This window comes from Furipterus horrens, unplaced genomic scaffold (genome assembly GCF_987537825.1).
Source record: "Furipterus horrens unplaced genomic scaffold, mFurHor1.1.pri manual_scaffold_3, whole genome shotgun sequence".
Taxonomy (NCBI): Eukaryota; Metazoa; Chordata; class Mammalia; order Chiroptera; family Furipteridae; genus Furipterus; species Furipterus horrens.
The window spans coordinates 192,604,402-192,628,595 of NW_028327173.1; the positions used below are offsets into that span (position 1 = coordinate 192,604,402).

Sequence of the window (24,194 nt, forward strand, 5' to 3'; positions counted from 1 at the left end):
GCACCAGCCAGTTGTGGAACAAGTGCCTCCAGCCATCGACACAGGTCTCCCGGAGGGCAAGATGACACCCAGTTGAGAACCACATCACTGTAAAACATGCTGGGTGCCCCTGCACGGGCATCTCCTCCTTCCACCATGTAATCCACTCCGCAGTCACAGGAGCACAGACTTCTACGAGCTCTGAGAGAACCATGCCCTCCAACCACACATTAAGATAATGAGTCCAGAAAGGGTCTCACCCAAAATCACACAGCTTGCCAGTGGCAGAGCTGAGACAAGAGGCCATGTCTTTTGCCTCCCAGCTCAGGGCTATCTCTGTGAACTACATGGCTCTGCTTTCTCTACGCATCATTACTCCGCAGCCTGACATGCTGACAGGCTGCTGAATGTAGTCACTGAGACAGAGTGGTAGTGGTCCCAAGAGACTGGGCAATTATTTATTTTGCACAAAACAACCGAAGGGAGAAAGGCACCAAGGAAGAAACAGCTTTATTAGGAGTCTAGGCATGTCTGGGGAAACCCAATTGGTCACAGAGAAGAGGGGCTAATGTTGGTACAGGGCAGGAATCTTGCATTATAGAACACCCTCTTAAAAACCAAGTGTGAAACTAAAACCTTCATCTTAACATCCTAATGGTCAGCGATGCTGCTGAGTTTAGCCCTGGTGAAACTTCTGGAAGCTCCCAGTGAAATAATGAGATCTGTGCATAAAGGGAGAGCTCCGGTACTGCTGAATCTAAGCTCCATGTAAGTTTAAGGTCTGGGGTGGGAGAAGTAGAGAAGACGATGGGGATTTTCTCGTCGTCCACACAAGGCCAGCTCAGTCTGCAGGTGAAGAGGAACCTTGGGTTCTTGAACAGCAGCGAGACTGGGGCAGCAGAGGGACGCTGGCTGAAGAAACAACAGCCAGGCCGCTGTCATAACGTGCAGGGCGCCGTGCAGTCTGCTGTGAAGGCTTCTCTAGCGGTCCTGGCAACACTGGCGCCCGTTCCTGAGGTCCCTGGGAGACAGCCACTTTGCTTCTGTTCTGACATCATTCACGGCAGAACTGCCAATGTCCAGCACTAAGTCTAGGGTCAGATTCAGCTGAGAGGAACTGAGTGCTCACCCTACGATGCTGCACCCCTTCCTCTAGACTTTTTTGGCAGAGCAGTCACTTTTCTCAGGCCAAGAGAGATCTTGCCCAACACGGGCGCAGCCTAGAAGTGACTCCCACCTTCACGTGAGCACCAGGTGGAGAGAATCCTTCTCATGAGTCGAAGCTTTAGTTCTTGGCCCTTGGACAGAAGATCAGTCGGAAGCTATCTGTGCCTGGATGCTGGCTTCTGTCCCAAGAGCAGCAGGTGTGGCCTGTTGATGATGGGCCCAAGCAATGTGATGCTGGAACTGTCCTAAAGAAAAGTGCACTCTACCCTCACAGGCAGAAAAGGAAGAAATGAGGCAGATTTCAGGGTAGCTGATGCCACTTAATTCTTCCATCGAATTTGCTGTGGGAAGAAGAAACAATGATCAGTTTTCACTGATCCCTAGAAGAGGCAGTGGGAATGCAATAAAACCAGCTGGGCAGCATAAGGAAAGGGGAAGAATGGAGCGGGGTGTGGGTGGGGAGTTTTAAAACATTGTATGTGGTAGAGTTCACTTATTCCGCTACAAATTAGACACCTATTCTTTATCTCACAAGCCTGAGTTTGGGCATTTATTCTGGTCCTGGCCTCCTAGCCTCCAATGACCCCAGGTAGGTCCCAAAATATCTAACAGGGAACAAAGATCAACATTAACAAAAAGCTCAGCAATTCTGTACTATGAGAGACAAGTGAGCTGTGTTCCCCAAATAGCTAAAATTGATTTCACCTCCTTCTTACTTACAATAGGTAGGTCATATCCATTCCCGGGATATTCTGAGTCTGTAACACTCATTTCTGTACCGCCACTAGTTAGGCTACCTACCTGTTAGGTTTAGCAATCATCAGAGCATTACAGTCAGGTCTCAGCCTGAGGTCCCCAGATCACCCTTATGTACACTTGAAGCTACTTCGTGAACTGTCTGTCTCCTGAGCTGCTGGAGCGGGAAGCTGTAGCTGCTCACCGAGCTGCTGAGAATGGCATCAATCTTCTCCTCCTCTGCAGATCCTTTATCCACCTTACTCCTGTACGTGAGCAACTGCTGACGATCCTTCAGGTCCCGGCAAGTCTGTACACCAAAACAGACACACCATAAAACCCCCAATCCAGCTTATCTATGAAGGTCTTTTTCTTGTTATTCCCACTTAGAGCCACGGCGCAAGGAGAGGCTGGGATAACAGTGGGTGGGGTCAAGCCCCCAAAGAACTTCATGCTGGAGTGAAGTCTACAGAGCTTATATGACTTGATTCAGTTCTATGATTTCTCCAAGTGCAGTAAATTTATAAGAGCACAGAAAAACCAGTCAGAGAGTTGAAAAAATAACACAGGAGTGCTGGCCTCCAAGCTAACCCTTGCCAGATCATTTTGTCCAGTAAGTCAAAATTGATGGCAGTATCTTAGGATCCAGGATAGAGAATATCAAAATACCCCAGTTTCCACTGAGGGTCTAACTCAGGGTTCTTATTTCTTGGGAACTCACATCAATGACGACATCATGGCACTTGAACTTGATAGCTAAGTTCAACTTTGTGTCCACATCTTCCACTAGATTGACATACTCCTGTAATATCTGTGGGAAGAAGTACTTCTGATTAAGTGATTTGCAGATCCACTAAACACAGAACTCTGAAAGTAGAAAAAAAATCTATAGGCAAAAAGTCTGCCTACAAATCTGATGTCTACCATTCCCATCGTCGACCACAGGACCAGTTCTACAATGGGAAATGAGGTGGACCCCACGCAGCACTTCCACACTCCCCCAGGAAAGAAGAAAAGAGCATGCTCCTCCAGAGCCTAGAGCTGGATAGCCAGGCCAGCAACGGGCATGCTCCAGATCCGATCCAGCACTGTGCCCACTGCTCCTGGATGTCCCCTCTCAGTGAGCTCTCCTTTTGTATCATTTCAACAGCATGGCAGTACTCCACACTGGCTGAACACAGTAGGTGCTCTTCAGATTACTTCTGAAGGGCAGAGGAGAACTTCTCTCCCTGGCCTTTTCTATCTCAAGACCCAGTACAGTCATTGTGTTGCCTTTAAAGAAAGAAAAAACCAGTCAGGTGTCCTATCACTGACCAGTAAAAGGTTACAAGTTAGGTCTCCTACAGGATCTTGCTCCCAACTCTCTTAACAGCCATTACCTGGACAGGGGCATTGTTCTTGTGCAGAATTTCCACAACCCGATGGAAGCCAATGGGTGCTCTCTTCTTGGTGTAGCCCAGCCAGTTCTGAAAAAGGAAGGTGGCAGTAGTAACTAAGCCACACACAAACTCAACACACTCTGAGCTGCATTTTATGGTCAGACTAGAATAGTGTGGTTGTGAGAGTGGATGGACTGGGGTGAGGGACAGGGAAGTGAAGAGAAGAGTTCTTCAAAAAAATCAAGAAACTTGAGATGGTGGAGAACAGTCATATGAAATCAGTTCTTAGATTTATAGGCACTGATGCAAAGAAGTCAGTGAAATACAGCTAAACGAAATAAGCAATTTACTTAACAAAACTTTCTATCTGGATGGGAAAATTCTGTCCTTTACATCTTTACATTTACATAAAGATGTTTCTTTGTAAATTCATAAGGAAAGATCTGAAAGTACCCATCGACCTTTTAACGGTATTTGCCTTGAGGAAGGGAGGAAGATAGGAGCAGGCAGACAATGAAAGAGAAATGCCACACTTCATTCTTTATACTTTCACACAGTGCTTGATTTGGACACAGGCATGTATTGCTTCGGTGGTGAATGTAGCTAATTAAATAACTAACAAAGGGGGAAAACAGAAAACTCTCAAACCCATAATGAAAAAAATCAATATTTAAAATGTCAACCAGTAGAGACATGACAACCAAATGCAATGCAAGATCCTTGACTGGATCCTAACAGAGAACACACACAAAAACAGCTCTAAAGAGCTTATTTAAATATAGACTATATATATGATAACAGTATTACATTAACGTCAAATCTCTGAGTGGTTACAAAGAGAGTGTGTCATAATGTCTAAAATTTACTTTCAAATGGTTCAGCAAAAGAAAAAGAGAAAGCAAATATAGCAAAAACGTTAATAAATTAGTGAAGTAGATAAAGACTATTAGTGTTCATTATACTATTCTTTCAACTTTTGCTCAGGTGTGAAATTTTGTAAAATAAAAGGCTGGAGAAAAAGTTAAGCCAGTCACTAGAACGCGAGAGCCCTGAGGCCTGGGGTATAAGCAGATGGTCTGTCTGAGGCATCAGCGGCCGGGAGCTGGTCCGGGGCACCCACCTTTGTGGTAAAGAGGGCATCCACATCATGCCAGGCCCGGTGCTTGGCACGAGCAGCCAAGGCAGTCAGCACGTACTGTTTATCTGGGATCTAGAGAGCAGAGACCAGAAGAATTTAAGGAAGTAGAAATGTACCAGGGGAGATACTCGAGAATTCTGGAAAAGCTAGGCAAAAATGTACCACAGTGTCCATAAATCTCTCAGGTCATGAAGAAATCTTCATTTCCAAGCGCCAGCACTGCGGCTGGCCATTCACTGAAAGCCTTATCTCACCTCCCACAAACACACTCCTTTCCACCTTTAACCTTGAACATGAAGGGACTTACTATGCAGGGTTACAAAGCAACATCCACTGCACACAGTTACCCTGATATTACTTTTACCAAAGCACTGACGAGTTTGTATCTACCTTAAATGTCTTCTTCAGGTTGACCGGACTGCTGAACGTCCCCTAGAATGAAAGTGGAGAAGGGATTTTACTGTTACCAACTTCCCCAAATACCAACCAATCTCCCATTTTCTTTTGTACTCACTTGACTTTCTACATTTTGCTCTGCAACCATTTAAACCCAGAAATTATTTTAAGAGAAATGGTCCATCGGTCTAATCGGATATCACCACAACCCAACTTAATAAGACTGGGTTATAAGTATGGAGTTTTCCCCAATTTTATGTTAATCCAAATGTCCACTTGTGAACATTAAATTTTTAAAAAACTGGTTCCACTACCCACCGTTACCTGACACTGTGCTGCTCATCAACCCATCTGCATTTGCGGGTCTTTGAACAGAGGCTGCTGTGGGACCACCGCTGGCGAGACACATGAGCCCGCTAGAAGCCACACAAGCCCTTACCCACCTCTTCCCCTCTCGGTTCGTGCCTGCCGAGGGCCAGGAAAGCCTCCAGGGGGATTTCTGAGATCTACATGCACCCATTGTTAATAGAATACATCAAAATACTGACTTCGAACTCTGATCCTCTGTCTAGTGCAAGTGTGCAGTCTTTCCCGTGTTGCCTGTACCTCAGGCTCCGTGTAGTGGTAGAAGCAGGAGTAGAAAAGTGTCGTCACTAGTGGCATGTTGAGGATGGAAGCTTTGCGGGGGTACTTCAGGAAGATCTCGGTCTGTCCTGCTAATTCTAGTCGAAGGTCATTTGCCTGCGGTGGAGTGAGCCAAGTGAAAAAAAGACCAATGTCCATGCAGCAGAAGCAGGAGAAAAAACTGTTAATACTATAGTAGTTGTGTTTCCTACCCTAGGTAAGAGGCAAAGAGGAGAAAAAGAAACTGCCTGGGATAACCCAGGGGAGTTTAAAAGCCATAAAATGATGACAGACCCAAGCTGGATGGAGGAAGACCAGAGAAGTAGCAATGAAATGGGAATTCTGGGATGATAAGGAAATACTTCCAGGTTAACAGCAGGTAAGAAGAAAAGGATGCTGAGAGCAATGGAGAAAAGGGGGCTATCGTGGATAGGGAGAAAATGAAAGGCTCTCGGAGACTGTAACAGGAAATGACATATCGGCAGAACACAGACATCTCCTAGATGCTGAATGGCACTGAGCTCTGGCACCGAAGCAGAGAACACAGATACGAGGAGTCTAACCTCAATAATGATCTGACGCTCCAGGAGTGTATAATGGTCTTGTACGTGTGCAGAATCTTCTGCTGAAAATGGCAAACTGGCAGAGGGCCAGAAGGTTAGTACCTCTTTCTCTATTCAGACAGGAAACAAACCCAACTAAACCAAATCACCACTAAGCATATGAGGCTATGGCGCTTCATAAATCTGATCTCAATTCACCCTTTGCAGCATCCATAAAGGGCAGGGAGAGAATGAAAAAAGAGAGTAGACCTTTGGATGGAATTTTTCATTTAAGGTTTTGCCAATTGAAGAGAGGTCCTGAAAGCTGACAAAATATATATAGCCACCAGTGATCTTGCTAAGGAACAAATTAGAATCCTTTCATTGTGGGAGCTCTAACGTTTGGTGAACGAGTTACTTAGCTAATGAGTGAGACTAGCCAACTGCCCACTGTCTTCATTCCAGGGAAGCACTTTGGTTCATGTCACTGCGTAATGTCAATGCTTAACTCTCCTTACGGGACACTTACATTTGTTAGCCACTCCTTTCACTGCAGAGTAATAAGGTACAGTTCAATGACATGGCATGGTAGTATGCCTGTAGATTAGTAAAGATCTCAAAGATCTACACAAATGTCAAAGGTCCATGTGCAATACTACATTTTATTTTTACACACGAAGAAGCTGAGGGACAAAGAGTGTCTTACCTAAATGTCATATGGCAAGTCATTGGGTAAGATCAGGAACAGAAGCCAGATTTGAAACTCCCAGTTCACAGATCTATCCTTCAGAAACTGTTGCCTTATTGCCCTACTCCACTCATTCCAGGAAAAATCCTGAAATTCAATCACACTATCCCAGATGAAGTGGGAGCCACAGCCAAGTTTTAGAAAAGCTAAAAGGAGACGGCAATGGGTTCCAGTCACTTCACTACTCTAACTTTTCTTTCTGTTTACCAGAGGCCACATGGCATAATTCAGTATTTGATTTGATAATGTTAAAAGTAAAGATTGCATTGACATGAATAAACTTCTCAATGTGAAACCTGGAAATCATGTCACATAAGGAATGACTCAAAGAACTGTGAACACTGAACCTGGAGAAGCACGGTCCACTGGGTAGACCCTACACCTGCCATCAGAGATACAGGGAAGCAAGATTCAGCTCATGGAGCGAAGCACTTTCCAATCCTGAAGGCTGTCCAACAATAAAAGGAGCTTCTTCCATGAGCAGTGAGTCCCCAATCAGCAGACGAGTATGGGTGGGGCCGGTTTTTACAGAGACTTGCATTCTGGGTCAAAGCCTGTACTACATCAGTGGTTCTTGGGCTTTGGGGTTTCAAGGATCAGTAACATTGAAAATACTGTATCAGATAAAGTGTTGCCCACTTTTTGTTTTCATATGTATGGTCATAAAAAAGAATTACAACCAATTTTACTAAAGAAAAGGGGTGGGGAGGGTAAAGGGAAAATATCTCAGAAAAGGCTGTCTTTCAATTAAATAAATTTAGCTTAAAAAAAACTTCTCTATATTCTTTATTTTTCTTAATTTCCACCAATCAATTAAAATTCTTTGGGAGACTAGTATTTTTGAACCACTGAATAACACTATTTTTAATGATGTTTATATGATCCATTGTGTTAGCCTTCCCTTCAACTATCCATTCCACCCTGTTTTAGTCTCTTCATTCCTCTGCACCAGAGTATTTACACTTAAAAACATTTCTCCTGCATACTTACCCAATGCAGGTCTTAAGAAATTCTTTTCGTTTCTCAGGGTCTTGAATGTTCAAGTGCTCTCGATAATGGGACAGCTAAAACAAAAAAACACACCAAGGCTCTGAGCTATTTCATCTCCTAAGAACAAAGAGGTAGCTCCATAAGTAGACTTTCCAAGCTTAAAAACAACATGTTTTATTATCAGAGATTGCTTCTCAGTATTTATTGGATGTGGGGATTGGGGTAAGGTTTACCTATAATTTCAATATATAATATGGTAGTCACTAGTCACAGTTGGTTGTTTCCATGTAAATTTAAATGAATTAAGTAAAAAGAAATTCAGGTCCTTAACTGCACTAGTCACCTTTTAAGGGCTCATACATGTGATTAGTAGCTCCCACAGTGGACAGCTCATACATGTGATTAGTACCTCTCACAGTGCACAGCACAGATAGAGACTTTTCCCATCACCACAGGAAGTTCTACTGGACAGTGCTGACCTATGAGGAAGCACTAAGTAGATGGAGCACTTAGCTGTACTCTGAAGATCGGCTTTAGCTTCAGTATTTAACCAAAACCAGCTTCTGCTTCAGCTTTAGCCTTTGAAAGCTGAAGGGCTAAATGCCTATTTCAATGTTATTTTTGTCACCCTTGACCTTGTACATGATCAATGGTAGTATCATTATAAATAGGGCATGCCATTCTGATTCACTGTCGATAGCTAAATAGTCAATTCAAACACCATAGACTCTAAATGTAACTGAAAGAAAATCTTATGTGCTTTGAATTGAAGTTTAAATGATGCAATAATTAATGATGACTTAAGTTTTAATTTTATATATAGTTATTAAAAACTTCCAAGAATTAAAAAATAAACAGATTGTTGGTTAATATGAATATAAAGAGAATGAACTGGTTTTAGGACAGTATATCCTTTTAGAGCCAACAGATTGTATAAGAATGTAAATGATAATATAAAGCAGAATAACAGATTATATCGTAATCTAATCTATGTAAAATATTTGATGTAAAATATCTGTTAATCATTTCTAATATTTAAAAAAGTGACCTTTAAGAGCTACAATTTTTTGGCCTTAAGTCTTTCAAAAAGAGCCCTACTCAGGAAATCTTCATGCTCTATGAGGATAAATTAAAAGCACACGATCAGCTTTGCCACTTCCAGTTTACAAGATTAGAAAATTCCAAATTTATGTATAGCAACATGCATGATAAATCATCTTCAATTCAAGCATAAAAGAACATGCAAAAAATAGGAAAGTTTTAAACAGAAATGAGTTACCCAAAATATGTTTATTTTTACTAATCAAAATTCAAAACAACAGACTTTATAAGGATGATGCACAAAAACAATTCCTTATAGTTTCAAGCCTATGGAAATTAAAAATGGACACAAAAGCTTTTCAAAATGATTACTACAGACTGCCAATCATTTTCAGTAGATAAAGAAAAAGCATTTTTGCAATTTTACCCTGCCTTAAATATTAAGTACATGCTCCTTTTACAAAGTATTACTAAAAACCGTTTTCCTGAGCTATATCCTGCTGTGCAAACACACTGAACACCATGACTGAATGTGCCAGCTGGATGCGAGTGCTACTGTCACCGCATTAGGACGTTACAGTGGCTACAGGAAGGACCCTGCTGTTGCCGGCACTGGGAGATCCTCACTCCTGTACCAGGTCAAACTTTGAAAAATGGGTCACTGATGTTTTAACAATACGATTAACTTTTTGGTAAAATTTCAGATTTAGTCTCACATTCCAGGAGTTCATCCTATGATGATGAAAATCTGTCAAAAATCTATTTTACTATCGGTTCACTGAGCTCTCAGCCATAATGTGTACCGGCTGTACCACCAGCTTGACCTATCTTCCTTCTTGACCTCTGGCTGGTTTCTTATTACTCTCAGCTGTCAACATTTTCTTTGGTATTAAAAGCCAAAACCTGAAAGCTCCTAAAAACCAGGAGTTAAAGACTAGAAACAACAACAAAAACAAATTACAAGTTGATGAGGCCAGTTTTCACTCATTTATTCAAAAAAATACTTATTTACAGCCCAATCAAAAGAATGTATAAAAAAACAATAAAATAGTACTTCATCAGGATTCGCAGATGTTTCTCTTTTCTGGATACAATAGCACCAATGGAAAAGAAATAGGTCCCCAAGTGAAATAAAGGCCACACTTACCGCGAGCTCTTCTGTTCTATCTAGGAACCTGGGAGGAAGCAGAAGGGAGCAGGGCATTTTTATCTACCAATGTTTGGCAGTATCACCTCACAAAACAAAACGACTGCTCTAGGAGAAACACAATTCAAACTCAGCTGCCTCTGTACACAAGATAAGCCCCTGTCTTGACCTTTCTACCACCAGCAACCCTTTGAAAACACATGGTGGATCAGCCACCATTGTTCCCCTGATCTTTCTAGCTAAGCAAAAAGCAGGGACAAGAAAGCACTGCAGGGCACTGATAACTCTGTAAGGTCTGACAGGGAGGCTCTGACTACAACTTTAGACCACAGTAACGCTATGGATTTTTTGAGAAAGATTAAAGCACTCTTCTTCACTGTCAATACACTCTTGAATACATTTTCTGTATTGTTCTCATTTTCATGTACACTGTAAACTGTGTTCTGTCTCTTCCCAGAGGTGGTATGGCCTTGGAGAACAAGGACTTTTATGTTCTGATCCCTTCTTACTCTGAATGGTTCACTATAATAAACATCATTGCTTTGGCATAGAAGTGATCTTACTAAAGCCTTACTGACTGGGAGGAGGGAGAGAGCCGCCTGCCTTGATAAATGCATCTTCTGAAAATTCATGGCTAACCACCTGTAATCTTGACCCTAAACCGGTGACCTGCTTTCCCCACCTTAGTCTTTGGGGCAGCTCATCACTGTGCTGGAGTCACTGGTAACTGGAGTTACCCTAGGCCACATCTCAGCCTCAACAGGGCTTCCAACCCCTTCTCTGACACTGAAGAAAGAACATAATATACATACATTTTAATCTAAAGGCAGGAAATAGCCCCTATCAATTGGAATGAGATAGGAAAGGAAAACAAGATAGAAGACACCCCCCTCCCTGATCTACTCCCCAACCCGCAGCAGATATGCCTACCTCTTACCTCTCCACCAATCAGAATCCTACCTAGTGTCAGGCCCAACTCAATTCCTAACCACTTCCATGAGGCTATCCTCAGGGATACTGACTACAAATACATTAGATTCTTCTGCTCTTCCGCTGTACTTCTCACTACTGACACTGGGGACCATTCAAGATTTTCTATTTTTAAAATGCTAAATAATATTAATACTACAAACTAGGCATTAGGCTAAGTGTTTCACACAACATTAACTCTTTTCATCTTCATAATAATCCTGTGGGGAAGGTATCATCATCTCCATTTTAGATGTGAAAACTGATACTTGGAAAGGTTGGATAACTTGCTCAAGGTCACTCAATAAATTAACAGTGGAGCCAGTTATGTTTGACTCCACAGCCTGGTCTGAACCACCTGCTACACTGTCACCTTATCACAGCACGTGGTGCATTATTAGTTATCCCATCACATTTCAAAATCTTGTCTAATAAGCATTTCAGAAAAAACCACAGTGTCTTCTCTCTCTGTATCCCCCAGAGTGCTTTGAACAAAGTACTTAATATACTTTACGGACCAGATGATCAGTTCTTACCTGAAGAGGTCTAAAAGCAGCTTCTGATCCCCTATTTCCTTAAGGAAGTGAATGAAATGTCTCAGGGCGACCTGCCGCACCTCTAGCTCTCGGAAGAGGATTTCTGATAGGCAAGTAGAAGTTAGGTGGAGAAAGATTAAAGCCTATTACTCAAGTGTGAAATTGATCTCCACAGTCACCATTTCAAACATTAATTCCTCAAAGCTGATCAGAAGCTAGGAATGGTTTTTTATGGTACTCATCCCTATGGCTCAACACACCATCAATACACTCTATGGTTCAGGGCAACTCTTAGCCATTAAGTCAGCTTTCAGTTCGCACCAATGCAAACACTTAGTGTCAACTCTGACTTTCTCAAACCAACACAGCCATCTGCGTGTCCAGTAACAGAGGGGGCTTTGTAGTTCATGTGGTTATCACACTGATGGTTGATGACAACTACCCCCTGGAGATGTGATGTGTACTCTGAGGTCTCACTCAGGCCAGCCCAGCTGTCTCAGAAGCAGACTTGATGCTGTGAATTCTGGTACCAAAGCCACAATGCCTTTCTCCCCTCGAACATAGCATACATCTTGTCGCCTGAGGATTTCCCCCAAACCATGCTCACCTTTGCTCAAAGTCCTCTTCAGGAATATCAAAACCTGGAGGAAATGAGAACAACAAATGAATTCCCCTATGCGACCTTTCAAACGCAAAGTCCTGCCCTAAGCACCTGGTGTCTAGGAATGAAGTCAGCAACTTTTTAGGCATCTCTGCAGGTCCAGACAACAGCTTTTTCCATGTGATGGAACGACCGGTGGCAGACGTCTGGAACGGAGCCTGCGCCCACGCTGGCAAGTTACCTCTCTGCTCTCGCGTCTCTCCTCCCTCAGATTATAGTAGCCAACCGACTGCTTCTTGGTTATAATCAAGAGTTGCACACACAATGCATGTCCTGCCAGCTGAGCCCTAAAGCACATATTACTGAGAGTCCTGCACACCAAAAGGAAATCCAGGATCTTTACTTGACAGTTAACCTAAAATGTTGAAGTCTATTCTGACTGGATTTTCAGACACTAATGAAAACAACAACTGAACAACAAGCAAAGCCACGACTCACTGCAGTGATGACGTTTCCATCATGCACGCTTACTGCTTCTTCTAAGAGTTGTAGCTTGTCTGTTAAGGAGCGGAATCTTTCTAGTGAGCAGACCTGGTAGGATAAAGACAGAATTAGTGATCAAGGAAGAAGACCGTTTGCAATATTCCTTTGTCACTGGATACTGAAGAATGGGTAAGAATGAAAGGAAATATATCCAAGGAAAGCCCCTTTGCTTTTACACTATGGTCCCCAGCACAATGTGAGACAGTAGGTTCTCACCACACCCTCCTCAGTCATCCTTATGCCCTAAAATATGCCATTTACTGATGAAGTCTTGCCCAAGTCAACAGGTAGAGATTGCCTCTTCTTTTTTAATGAGGTATAATTCACATACAATCAAATCTACCCCATTTCAATGTATAGTTCAATGTAACTGCTACCACAATCAAGGTACAGAACATTCCCATCACCGCAGTAAGTTTCCTTATCTACTCTGATGTCAATACCCTCTTCCTATCCCCAGCCCTGGCAACCACTCATCTGTTTTCAGTCACTAAAGTTTTGCCTTTTCTAGAATTTCAGAAAAATAGGATCGTATAATATGTACTTTTTAATACCTGGCTTCTTTCACTTGATAGCTATGTATTGGGATGAGTACTGGTAGCTTGTTCCTACTTATTAGTAACGAGTTCTCCATTGCATGAACACGCCACCATTTATTTATCCACTCAGCTGTTGACGGATATTTGGGTGTTCACTTTGGGGGATGTTATGAATAAAGCTGCTGTAAACATTTGTGTACAAGTCTTTGTACGGACATGTTTTACTTTATCTTGAACTTTAAATGTCTAGGAGTGAAGTTAAGTGTATGATTAACTTCGCAAGAAACTGCCAGACTATTTTACAAAGTAGTTTCACCATTTCACCTTCCTGCTGGCACTACAAAGAGTTTCAGTTCCTCCACATCCTCCCATGATTTGCTGTGATCAGCATACTTAAGTTCAGCCACTCCAGTGGCTGCAGAGTGGTATCTCATAGTTTTAGTTCACATTTTTCTTGAGAAGTAATGTTGAGCATCTTTTCAATCAATTATTGGCCATTCATTTAAGTTTTTGTGATATAACTGGTCAAATCTTGTGCCAATTTTTTTTTTTTTATCATCACATGAAGATACCCTTTGTCTTCAGAGAGGGAGGAAAGAACAGAAGAAAGGAGAAAGAGACACATCGATGTGAGAGAGAAAAGCATCGATGGGCTCCTTGTCTGCCCTTGCATGACCTGGGACCGTATGTGCCCAGACTGGGGATCAAACCCACAACCAACGTATCTGCCCCAACTAGGAAGAAAACCCACAACTCCCCAGCTATGGAATGAAACTCCAACCAACTGAGCCATATGACCAGGGCTCTTGTGCCAATTTTTTTATTGGATTATTTAACTTATTACTGAAAATAATTCATTCTTCTTTATATATTCTGGATGAAAATCCTTAATAATGTATACATTTTGCAAATATTTTTTCCCAGCTATGGTGGTCTTTTCATGTTTTTAACAGTAAATTCAAAGATTAAATGTTTTTTAATTTTTATGAAATGCATTTAATCACTTTTTTCTTTTTTTTTTTTTTTTGTTTTTGTTTGCTTCTTGTTTTTGTGAGCGTGTCCTAGGTATTAATAAAGATTTTCTCTTCCATTTTCTTCCAAAAGTTTTATAGTTTTAGCATTTACTTATATTTAGGTCTATGATTCATTTTGATCAATTAGTTCTTATGATGTCAATTCTCCCAAAATTGATCTATAAATTCAATGCATCTCAGTCAAAATCCCAGAACCTTTTCTGTAGACACTGACAAGCTGACACTAAAATCTATATAGAAATAAAAAGGATCTACAATAGCCAAAACAATTTTGAAAGACAGGAACAAAGTTGAAGAACTTACATTAACTGATTTCAAGATTTGCTATAAGGGGAGCGGGGACGGGAGGAGAAGGGGGAAAGGAGGAAAAGGGTCCAGTCAAGGAACTACTATAAAGGATCCACGCACAGGAACAATAGGGTGGGGTATGAGGGTGGGAGAAGGGTTGGGGTGGGTGGGGCAGGGGAGAGCAATGGGGGAAATTTGGGACAACTGTAATAGAACAACAACAAAAAAGATTTTCTATAAAGCTACAATAATCAAGACTGTGTCGATGGCATAAGGATAGACAAATAAATCCATGAACTAGAATAAAGAGTCCAGAAATAGACCTATACACATATTGTCAATTGATTTTCGACAAAGGTACCAAGGTAATTCAATGAAGAAAGGATAATCTTTTTGAAAAATAGAGCTGGAAAAAATAAAGTACATGAGAAAAAAATGAACCCCAATCCTAACCTCACACCATATACAGGGCAAAAGTAGGTCTACAGTTGTTCGTGTGGGAAATAACACAAAAATAAATAAATAATAATAAAAACTATTTATTATTCACTACTGTACACCACTTTTGCCCCACCCTGTATAAAAGTTAACTCATAATGGACAACAGACCTAAACATAAAAGATCACTCTCATTCTTAAAATTACTTCTCCTTCTCATCCATCACTCTTTCCCCATTCCTCTATCAAAGTAACACTGAACACTGGAGAACCTCAAATTCTGCACCTGATTTTCTACTTAGTGAATTTATTTTCCTCCTGAAAACCACTTCATTTAACAAATAGAACTGAAGAGAAAGGTCAATAAATCCTCCCTGTGGGAACAAGCTGGCCAGCTGCCCCCCAAATCCCACCAGACTCCTCTCCCCAGGGCCTTACCTTGCCCTTTCGGAGGCGCCGCACCGTGTCGCTGGGGCCCCAGTCGTTGCTGTAGTCCTGGAAGATTAGCAACACATGAGTCCCAAGGATTATCAGTGTGCCAGCTCCTCACCGCAAACTCCCTGTCTAGTCCCTAAAGGGGAAATATTTTGTGGGAGGGAATGGATGGAAAAGAAATGAACTGAGATAGTCTTGTCCTGAGTTTCTGAAGGAACTAGAACAGGGGCAACATGAGCAGGAAGAGATGAATCACAGAGAATGAACCAACTGACAAAATCAGTAACCCCATGCCTGTTGGTTCAGGATTCCAACCCCCAGATGCAAACAAGCCCATTTCTGAGACTAATTAATAGCTATGTCAGCATAAGGGGAGAGGGAGACATGTTCCTTTTTTGGACCTTACAATATAGTTTCTTTCTTATGAATCAATTTGCTTTTTTTGTGTGCTTCATGTGAATACAAGCTTGCCCAAGTTTCCAGGCCACACTAATGATACAGTGTCACAGTACAGCCTTCAAAAGGCAGCATAATGGGGAAGGAAAGTGGGCTAGGACTGAAACACAAAACAAATCCTTCTGAGTCCAGGTACCACCATTTAAGAGCTGTGAGACCCCAGCTAAGCCCTAATGTTTAGAAATCCAGTTTTCTTATCTATAAAAGGGGGTTAAAATAACAGGTGCTCAAAAGTTGGGAAGATCAAGCAAGATAATGTATGTCAAAGCACTCTGAACTGTGTAAAGTGGCAAGCCAGTGTATAAACAACTCACCCTATACTCCCCCTTCGGTCTCCCCAGCTCTGGAGCATAACTTTTGGCAGGTGTGTCTGAAAGAGCTGAAAGAGAACAGGCAGCTGGTTCAGGAGGACACCATCTTCTTGTCCCTCCTTTCCCTGATGGCTTCCTTCTTGACTTATAGGTTCCCAAGGTAATTTTTAGGACTCAAAGTAGACCACAGTTCCTCCCCAAAGCCAGTATCCCTAGAAGTCACCCCTTTCCCCTACAACCATAATCTACCTCCTTACTCAGAATCAGAAAATTTCTCTAATGATGACAGAATCAGAAGAAATTTTATCAAATCATCTGATTACCACTTTTCTCCATGACTCCCCAGACTGTACCCCAGATCGGTAACATCTCCTAAAGTAATCAAGAGGGTCAATGCCTACCATCAGAAAGGGACTGGAAACTTCCGAGTCTAGTTCTCCCTAAAAATGAAGCACACATGAGAGAAGTCAGGCCCATTCAGATGTGGTTAAGGACATAGTGTGTAATAAAGCTTTATCATGCCATATGGGAACTTAGGGCTTACAAAAGCTTTTATTCAAGCTCAGAAATTTCAGATGCTATGAAAAAGGCAGGGAGAAAAAAATGTTGTAATTGTGGTAAAACATACATAGCATAAAATTTACCATTTTTAAGTCTATAGTTCAGTGGCATTGAGTACACTCACACATATAACCATCACCATTACCCATGTCCAGAACTTTTTCATCATCCCAAACTGACTCTATACCCATTAAACGATAACTCCCCAGCAGCCCCTGGTAACCACGCTTATACTTTGCGTTTCTATGAATCTGAGTACTCTAGATATTACATATAAGTGGAATCATACACATTTATCTTTTTGTGTCTGGCTTATTTCACTTAGCATGAAGTCCTCAAGGTTCATCCATGTTGTAGTATGTATCAGAATTTTCTTCCTTTTCGGCTGAATAATATCCCATTGCATGTACATTTTGCTTATCCATTCATTAGTCAACGGACATTTGGGTTATTTTTACCTTTGGCTATTAGGAATAATGTTGCTATGAACATTGGTGTACAAATATCTGTTCAAGTTCCTGCCTTTAATTCTTTTTGGGATATACCTAGAAGTGGATTGCTGGATCATATGGTATTGTGTCTCATTTTTTATTTTTTGGGGGACCTGCCATACTGCCTCCCACAGTGGCTATACATACTATTCTACATTCCCACCAGCAGTGCACAAGGTTTCCCAACAGCAATGCACAGCAATAGGGAGAAATTTTGACCTAGCCAAATTTCTTCAGTACCTGCCACAGGGTTAATGCCAATTTTGTTCATGTTCGAGAAGCCCAGAACAGTCCTTCTGAATTTCTCTCATCTCTCCCACTCTGGATCCCCAACTGCCAGCTCCAAACACAATTCTTTTTTTCTTTAATAATCTTCCAGAGTAAATTAAAATTATAACCTGAGCATTTTTTTACCAAAATGAAAAAGAAGAACTCCCTGCGGCTTTGATCATACTTTTTACCTCTAAAAAAGCTGCTCAGGGAGTAGGCAGAAGTAGGTTTGGGTAGCTGTGCATAGGAGAAGCTGTTTCGGCTCTTTAGCTGTTCACGCCCCTCCTGGTTTGACCCACTATTACCAGCAGTCTCTCTGATGGACCATGAGATACCTGTGAGACAGTGAGAACTAAATCAGTCACTCTCATCCAGTAAGTCCTGATAACAACCATTCCAACAAATGCTAAAAGATTTTCACCCTGGTCCTTTGGTCAACACGGACTCCAAAAATCAGGACAGGGAGAAAGGATAGAATCAAATAGACTAATCAACAGAAAAACGGGCACAGGAAATGAATAAATGGATCACAAAAAAGGAATTTCAAGTAGTTATTAAACACAGGAAAAGCTGCTCAACTGCACTCTTAGTAAGATAATTACATAAATTAAAAGTGCACTGAGATACCATTAGGCCCCTCTAAGTCTGGCAAAGGTCCCAAGGTTTAATAATACCCGGTGCTGGCATGTCTGGGGGAAACAGGAAGAACCCTCTGACATTGCTGGTGGGAGTACAAATCGGTGCAACCCCCACAGAGGGCCATTTGGCAGGACCTATCCAATAGATGCAAATGCCCTCTGCCAATAATTTCACTCTAGGACTTGATCTTTTATATAGTCACATATGGGCAGAATACAAGGTTATTAGTAGAAAAATAAACAACACAAGATTGGAAAAAATTTAAAGTTCATCAAGAGTGAACTGATGAAATTATGATAAATTCATATACAATAGTATATACTGCTATTTTAAAAAAGAGAATGAGAAAGCTTTTTATGTACTGATATGAAAAGATGTCCAAGTAAAAAAAGCAAGGTATAAAGTATGTTATCAGTTGTATAGAAAAGGGGTAAGAATATATATTCCTCTATGTATTTCCAAATGTAAAAAGAATCTTCTAAAAATTTTTTACTTACTAATTTTGAGACAGAGAGAGAGAGAGACAGAGAGAAAGAGAGAGAGAGAGAGAGAGCATCATCGATTTGTTGTTCCACTTATTCATGCATTCATTGGTTGATTCTTGTACGAAACCTGACCAGGGATTGAACTCACAACCTTAGCATACTAGGATGAGGCTCTAAACTGTTCCTGAGCTGCCCCGCCAGGGCCAAAAGAATCTTTTGATGAATACACAGGAGCGAACAATAGCAGTTACTTATTGGAAGGGCAGGGACTGAGGACTGAGTAGATGCATGACAGTGTGGGAGGGAAACCTTTGACTGTGTGCCCTAAATACTTAAAAAAAAAAATCTTCACCTGAGGACAGGATTATTGATCTTAGAGAGAGGGGAAGGGAGGGAGAGTGAGGAAGAGAAACATCAATGTGAGAGAGAAACATCAATCAGATGCCTCATGGACACACACTGACCAGGGACCATACCTGCAACCTAAGCATGTGCCCTGACCAGGAATCGAACCTGTAACCTTTTGGTTTATGGGACACGCTCCAACCGAGCCACACCGGCCAGGGTAATACATTTTGGTTTTTAAATTACATGACAGTATTCTCTATTAAAAAAAAAAAAAACACTTTAAAAATATTCTTAAGCTTTGGCTGGTGTGTTTCAGTGGCTTGAGTGCCGGCCCGTGAACGAAAGGGTTGCGGGTTCAATTCCCAGTGAGGGCACATGCCTGGGTTGTGTGCCAGGTCCCTGCTTGGGCAACTACATATTGATGTTTCTCTCCCTCTCTTTCTCCCTCCCTTCCCTTATCTCTAAAAATAAATAAATAAAATCTTTTAAAATTTTTCTAGGCCCTGGCTGCTGTGGCTCAGTGGATTGAGTGTCGGCCTGCGAGCCAAGTGTCGCTGGTTCGATTCCCAGTCAGGGAACGTGACTAGGTTGCATGTCAGGTCCCCAGTTGGGGGGGTGAGTGAGAGGCAACCACACAGTGACGTTTCTCTCCCTGTCTTTCTCCTTTCCCCTCTCTCTACAAATAAACAGACAAACAAATAAATTATTAAAAAATAAAATAAAAAATAAATAAAATAAAATAAAAAACCTAGACTGCATGTGCGGCCCAAAATTACACTAAAATTTAAAAAAAAATTTTTTCTTTAAAGTCAGACTCTGCAAAGGTATTTAGTGGTATTATATAACTGCTAGGCAGCAAGACTTGGTAGCTAAGGAACTTAGTTCCACCAACCAGCCATGAGCACTTAGGTCAGTATTTCTCAAATGTGACTGCTTATTAGAAGTATCTGCAGTGCTTCTTATACATTGAGACCCCAACCACCTACAAAACCAGTCTCTGGAGTGAAGCCTAGGAATCTAGTTTTAACAAGTACCCAGATGAGTCTAAAACAGCCAGCCAAGTATCAGCTCTAGGACAGCAGATCTGGCCATATTGGAGCTACTGCTGTATCTCCCCACGGCTCTTCTCCTGGGGCTAAATTTCCAGACGTATGCTTCTGAACACAGTCTAACCTCATTCCCTTTCCTAACAGGCACTGAAGAGACAAACAAGTGGACCCTTCATTAGTGACAAGAACCCTGACTATCAATCCCCTGTAGGGCCTTTTCTACTTACTTCCCACAGGTTCCCCACTCCAGCTGACTCTCTCCAGGTCATCATCATCATCGTCGTCCACGAAGTCTCGAAGGCTATTCACTGCCCGCTTGGATTCCTTTAACTGCAGGGGCACACAAGGGAGGATACTCAGGCAATCAGCAATCCCCACCCTTCTCTGAAAACCAACAAGGCTGAGGAACTGGAACTTGAAGATGGCCAACACTTTCACCTTCTATTATAAAAGGCCAGCCTGCTAGATATTTGCCAATAAAACAAATAGGTTTTTAGCCAACATAGCAGTCCAGTGGCGAAGGAGTTGGGAGAAATCAGAGCCACTTTTGAGTACTAACCATATTCCTGGTAATGCCTTGCTATGTAAACATGAGTTTATCCACCTCTCCAAAAATGAATGTTCCCCCATTTGTAAAACAGATAACACACACAAAACTTTCAATCCAGTCCATCTTTCAAATAGAATAAATTATATCACATGATAAAAGACTTTGGGTTCTTAGGGTAAAAAACAAACAAACAAAAAAACAGAATGAAATGAATTATCTTAAGAATATAAAATAAGGACAGAGAGTTGGTTTCTCCAGTCCTTACCGTTCTTTTCCGAGGGCTCTTCTTCATGAACATTTTCTAAGAATCTGACCCAAAACATTTGAGCCCAATGGAGACCTGGCCAAAAGCCAGGTTACCAAGTATGGAAGGGGAAGGAATTTTAGAGACACTGCAGACAAGGGTGAGACCTTCAGCAACTGTTCATGGAAACCTACCTGTGAGAGCTCATCATCTTCATCGTCAAAGGTAAAAGCCTTGAACTTGGAGCTGTTCCAATATTCCTCCTCATCACCTTTTGTCCGATTCATCTGGAGTGAGAGGAAGACTGATATATGTCCCTTTCTAGACTCTCCACCCCCACTTCACAAAACTACAAACTCCCTGCAGTAATCAGGGATGTATAAAAGAATCTGGTGAGGCAAATACTGAACCTGCCATGTAAAATTAGATCCTTGGGTATTCAACTGATCAAACCATACTTTTGATCCTCAAATTACCTACAAGTAGTCATTCATTCCTAGAACAACTACTTTGCCCAAAGGCACCCTCTCAAGTGTTGTAAAGGATATCTAAAAAGTGCAAGACACAGTTCCTCTCCTGAAGGACCCTAAGAAAGAGCTGAAGTATTCAGCATAGGTACGTAGAGTTAATAATACAAGGCAGGTAAGTGTTTTAAAAATGCATCATCAACTTTGCTGAAAACACAAGATCAAAGCATAAACAAACAGATCATAACTGCATTCATGAGTTCAAAGTATACTTATTCAGTGCCATCTCTGAGGCACTCTCCTAGGCTCTGGGAATACTGCAGTGAATAAAACTGACAAATATCTTGCTCTCATGTACACTTGTTAAATGCCTGAAGGAATAAAAGTAATTAAAAGCAGAATTATCCTGTCTATATCTTCAAATCTGTATTAATTTATTAATAAGTATCTGCCCAAATCTGGAAAATGAGGATATGGCAAAAAATATATATATATAAAGAATTGATCAAAAGATCACAAATCCCTCTAATAAGGACTCAAAAGTTAGATTTCAGTCTGAAAAAAATTTGCCTTAGAATTACAAACTAAGTTATCAGTGCCAACTAGATTAGAGTGAAAACTGGTTTAATCCGAGAACTAGGTCCAAAACTTTCACAGCACCAAAAATAACCCCAAGCAAGGGCTCAATAGTGTCAAATTCTAAAGGGTCAATTTGCTTTTCCTTTCATTTCAACAGCACCTTTCTCAATAGAAGCTTGAGAAATACTCGTTTTTGGCAGTTCTGTTGAGGCTTCTGATGGTCCTTAACACATTCTACTTTCCCTTTCTGATTCTGTGTTTTCAGGGGATATGAGGATGACAAAGGTTTGGTAGGGAATTTTCAACTACCTGATCCCTTCTCATTCTACTGAACCCAGATGTAACTCAAAAAATTTTTTGTTTTGCATACTTAATTCCAGGGAGTCAAACCAAATAAAAGCTCGCAGGCAATAAACTCATCCCTTGTAGCAGTACAATCATAGGCTTTGTAGTCAGGTAGACTTGGGTTCAAATCTTGGTTTCTCCAATCCTGAGAAAACTGGGTACATAATTTTATTTCTAAGCCTGGAGAAAATGATATCCTATCCACTACACAGGGTTGCAGTGAAGAATAAATAGGACTCGGGAAACACCTAACAAAGTGCCTAGCATTTTACCGACATCTTCCTATCTCAGTTTCCTCACCTGTAAAATGTGAATTAGTAATAGAAACCTACCGTCCTGGCTGGGAGCTCAGTTGATTGGAGCTTTGTCCAGTGCACCAAAAGGTTGAGGGTTCAAATCCCGGTCAGGGCACATATAGGAGGCAACTGATCGATGTATTTATCTCTAAAATCTATTAAACATACGCTCAAGTGAGGATTAAAAATAAATAAAAAATAGGAACCTACCTATATATAGGATTGTTTTGAGGCCTAAACCAGTTAATACATGCCTGACACAAAATTAATACTATTAACTTTTACTGTTAATAAATTATGGTACCTTGGAAGAAGTTAGAAAGAAACTATTTTTAAGCAATTAAAAAATTAATTTAATACAAAAATTCTAAGTGGCCATCACAAAACACTGAAGTGTGTATAGAGCACATACTGTAAATGTCTCTGCCACAGGTGCCAATTTATAAAGCACCTACTTTGTCATTCTCAGAACAACTCTGTAACGCAAGCCTGGCAGATTCCATTTCCATTTCACTGATGAGAGAAATGAGGCACAAAAGAATTAAGTGTCAAAGCCATCTCGCTAGTTGCTCCTATGATCCTGGTTTACTGCCTCCTGGATCATTTCCACTCTGACTTGCATGGTCCTATTTTTCACTCTAAGGAAAACTAGAAGAGGCCGTTCTTCACTACAGTAAAAAAAATCTGTAAATATCTACAGATAGGCATAGAATACGTCTATGACAAACCCAACAATCCACCAAAGGGATTTCTGAAATTTTTTTTTCAACCATGCAGTTTGGATGGATACTTGACAACAATTTGTCTACTGCCAAATCAGTACCTAGATTTACTTAAGAGGTAAAAATTTAATGGCTCTAGAAATTATAAATCAACTAGGTACAATTTTAAGAATGAGAAAGGTGTCTTAATATGACTTAAAATACTACAGATTATTGTCCTTATTGTCATCTGTTTAATAAGAGCCCACGAGGGGAGAACAGAAACATGAATAAGAAAAACAGAGCGCACAGAAAAATAAAAAACCCACAACCAACACATTTCCCCGCCTCGGACAACCCAGAAACCAGCTGTTGAGAAGTTAGATTCAGATTCAGTTCTCCTCTGCCAACAGTCCTACATGGATGAGGGTATGGACTGAGACCGGGGAATGTGAGTTAAACTGAGGGCGAACATCCAGAAGTCACGGATCTACCGCAGTTGAAAGAGCCCGGCGGATCCTTGTAGACTACATACTCATTTAAAATCAAATGTCAGGGCTCATTGGCAGCTTCAACCCTGAGCCTACTCTGGTCTCCCAGCCTTGGGTGGCTCGGACCGGAAGACAGTAAGGCCCGGGGGGGGGGGGGGGGGGAGTCTAGGGACGCCTTAACGAATAGCGGGAAAGGACCAGGGTGAAAAGACGGCGAACTCAGCTAGATACGAGGCCCAAAGGATTTGGGACACCCTCACCTTTTCCACACCGAGCCCTCCCACTCAGGAAAGCGCCGGATTCTTCCGCTGCCGGACAAGCCTTTCTAGACTGGCTATGCGGCATATAATAGGGCGGAAGGGGATAGTCGCCGGGAAGCGCAGCGGTCAGAGGGAACTTAGGACAAGAAAGGAGCCGCAAGGCATGCTGGAAGTTGTAGTTTCTTGCCTCTCTGGCATCAGGGGCTGCCCTGACATGCCACGGGGCTTATTGACTACAGCTCCCAGAATTTCAAGGGCACGGTGCCTAAGTCGCTTCCTTCACCTTCCGTAGTCCACCTTCCGTAGTCATCCAGCGGGTCACGCAACAAAACTACAACTCCCAGGAAGCTCAGTAGGGCCCACTCAGGGTCCAGGGAAACAA

At 41.6% G+C, this 24,194-nt stretch overlaps 1 protein-coding gene across 2 annotated transcripts; it reads right to left on the minus strand.

Moving 5' to 3' along the window:
- Positions 1-472: 472 nt before the first annotated feature.
- Positions 473-23,937, minus strand: VIPAS39 (VPS33B interacting protein, apical-basolateral polarity regulator, spe-39 homolog). Of its 2 annotated transcripts, XM_090271236.1 has the most exons (21): positions 23,813-23,930; positions 22,397-22,515; positions 20,868-20,960; positions 20,107-20,209; positions 17,550-17,693; positions 16,438-16,476; positions 16,040-16,104; positions 15,273-15,329; positions 12,491-12,583; positions 11,999-12,032; positions 11,392-11,494; positions 9,887-9,914; positions 7,699-7,772; positions 5,982-6,057; positions 5,401-5,535; positions 4,789-4,830; positions 4,381-4,470; positions 3,261-3,347; positions 2,603-2,692; positions 2,087-2,191; positions 473-1,487 (listed from the first exon to the last, which is right to left on the minus strand). In XM_090271236.1, the coding sequence occupies exons 3-21, from the start codon at positions 20,958-20,960 to the stop codon at positions 1,467-1,469; spliced, it is 1,479 nt and encodes a 492-aa protein (XP_090127362.1). In that variant the 5' UTR covers positions 22,397-22,515; positions 23,813-23,930; the 3' UTR covers positions 473-1,466. The 2 variants fall into 2 exon arrangements, with proteins under 2 accessions (XP_090127362.1, XP_090127361.1); XM_090271235.1 differs by lacking the exons at positions 473-1,487; positions 2,087-2,191; positions 2,603-2,692; ... (2 more) ...; positions 4,789-4,830; positions 17,550-17,693 and having other exon boundaries at positions 5,450-6,057; positions 23,813-23,937.
- Positions 23,938-24,194: the final 257 nt, after the last annotated feature.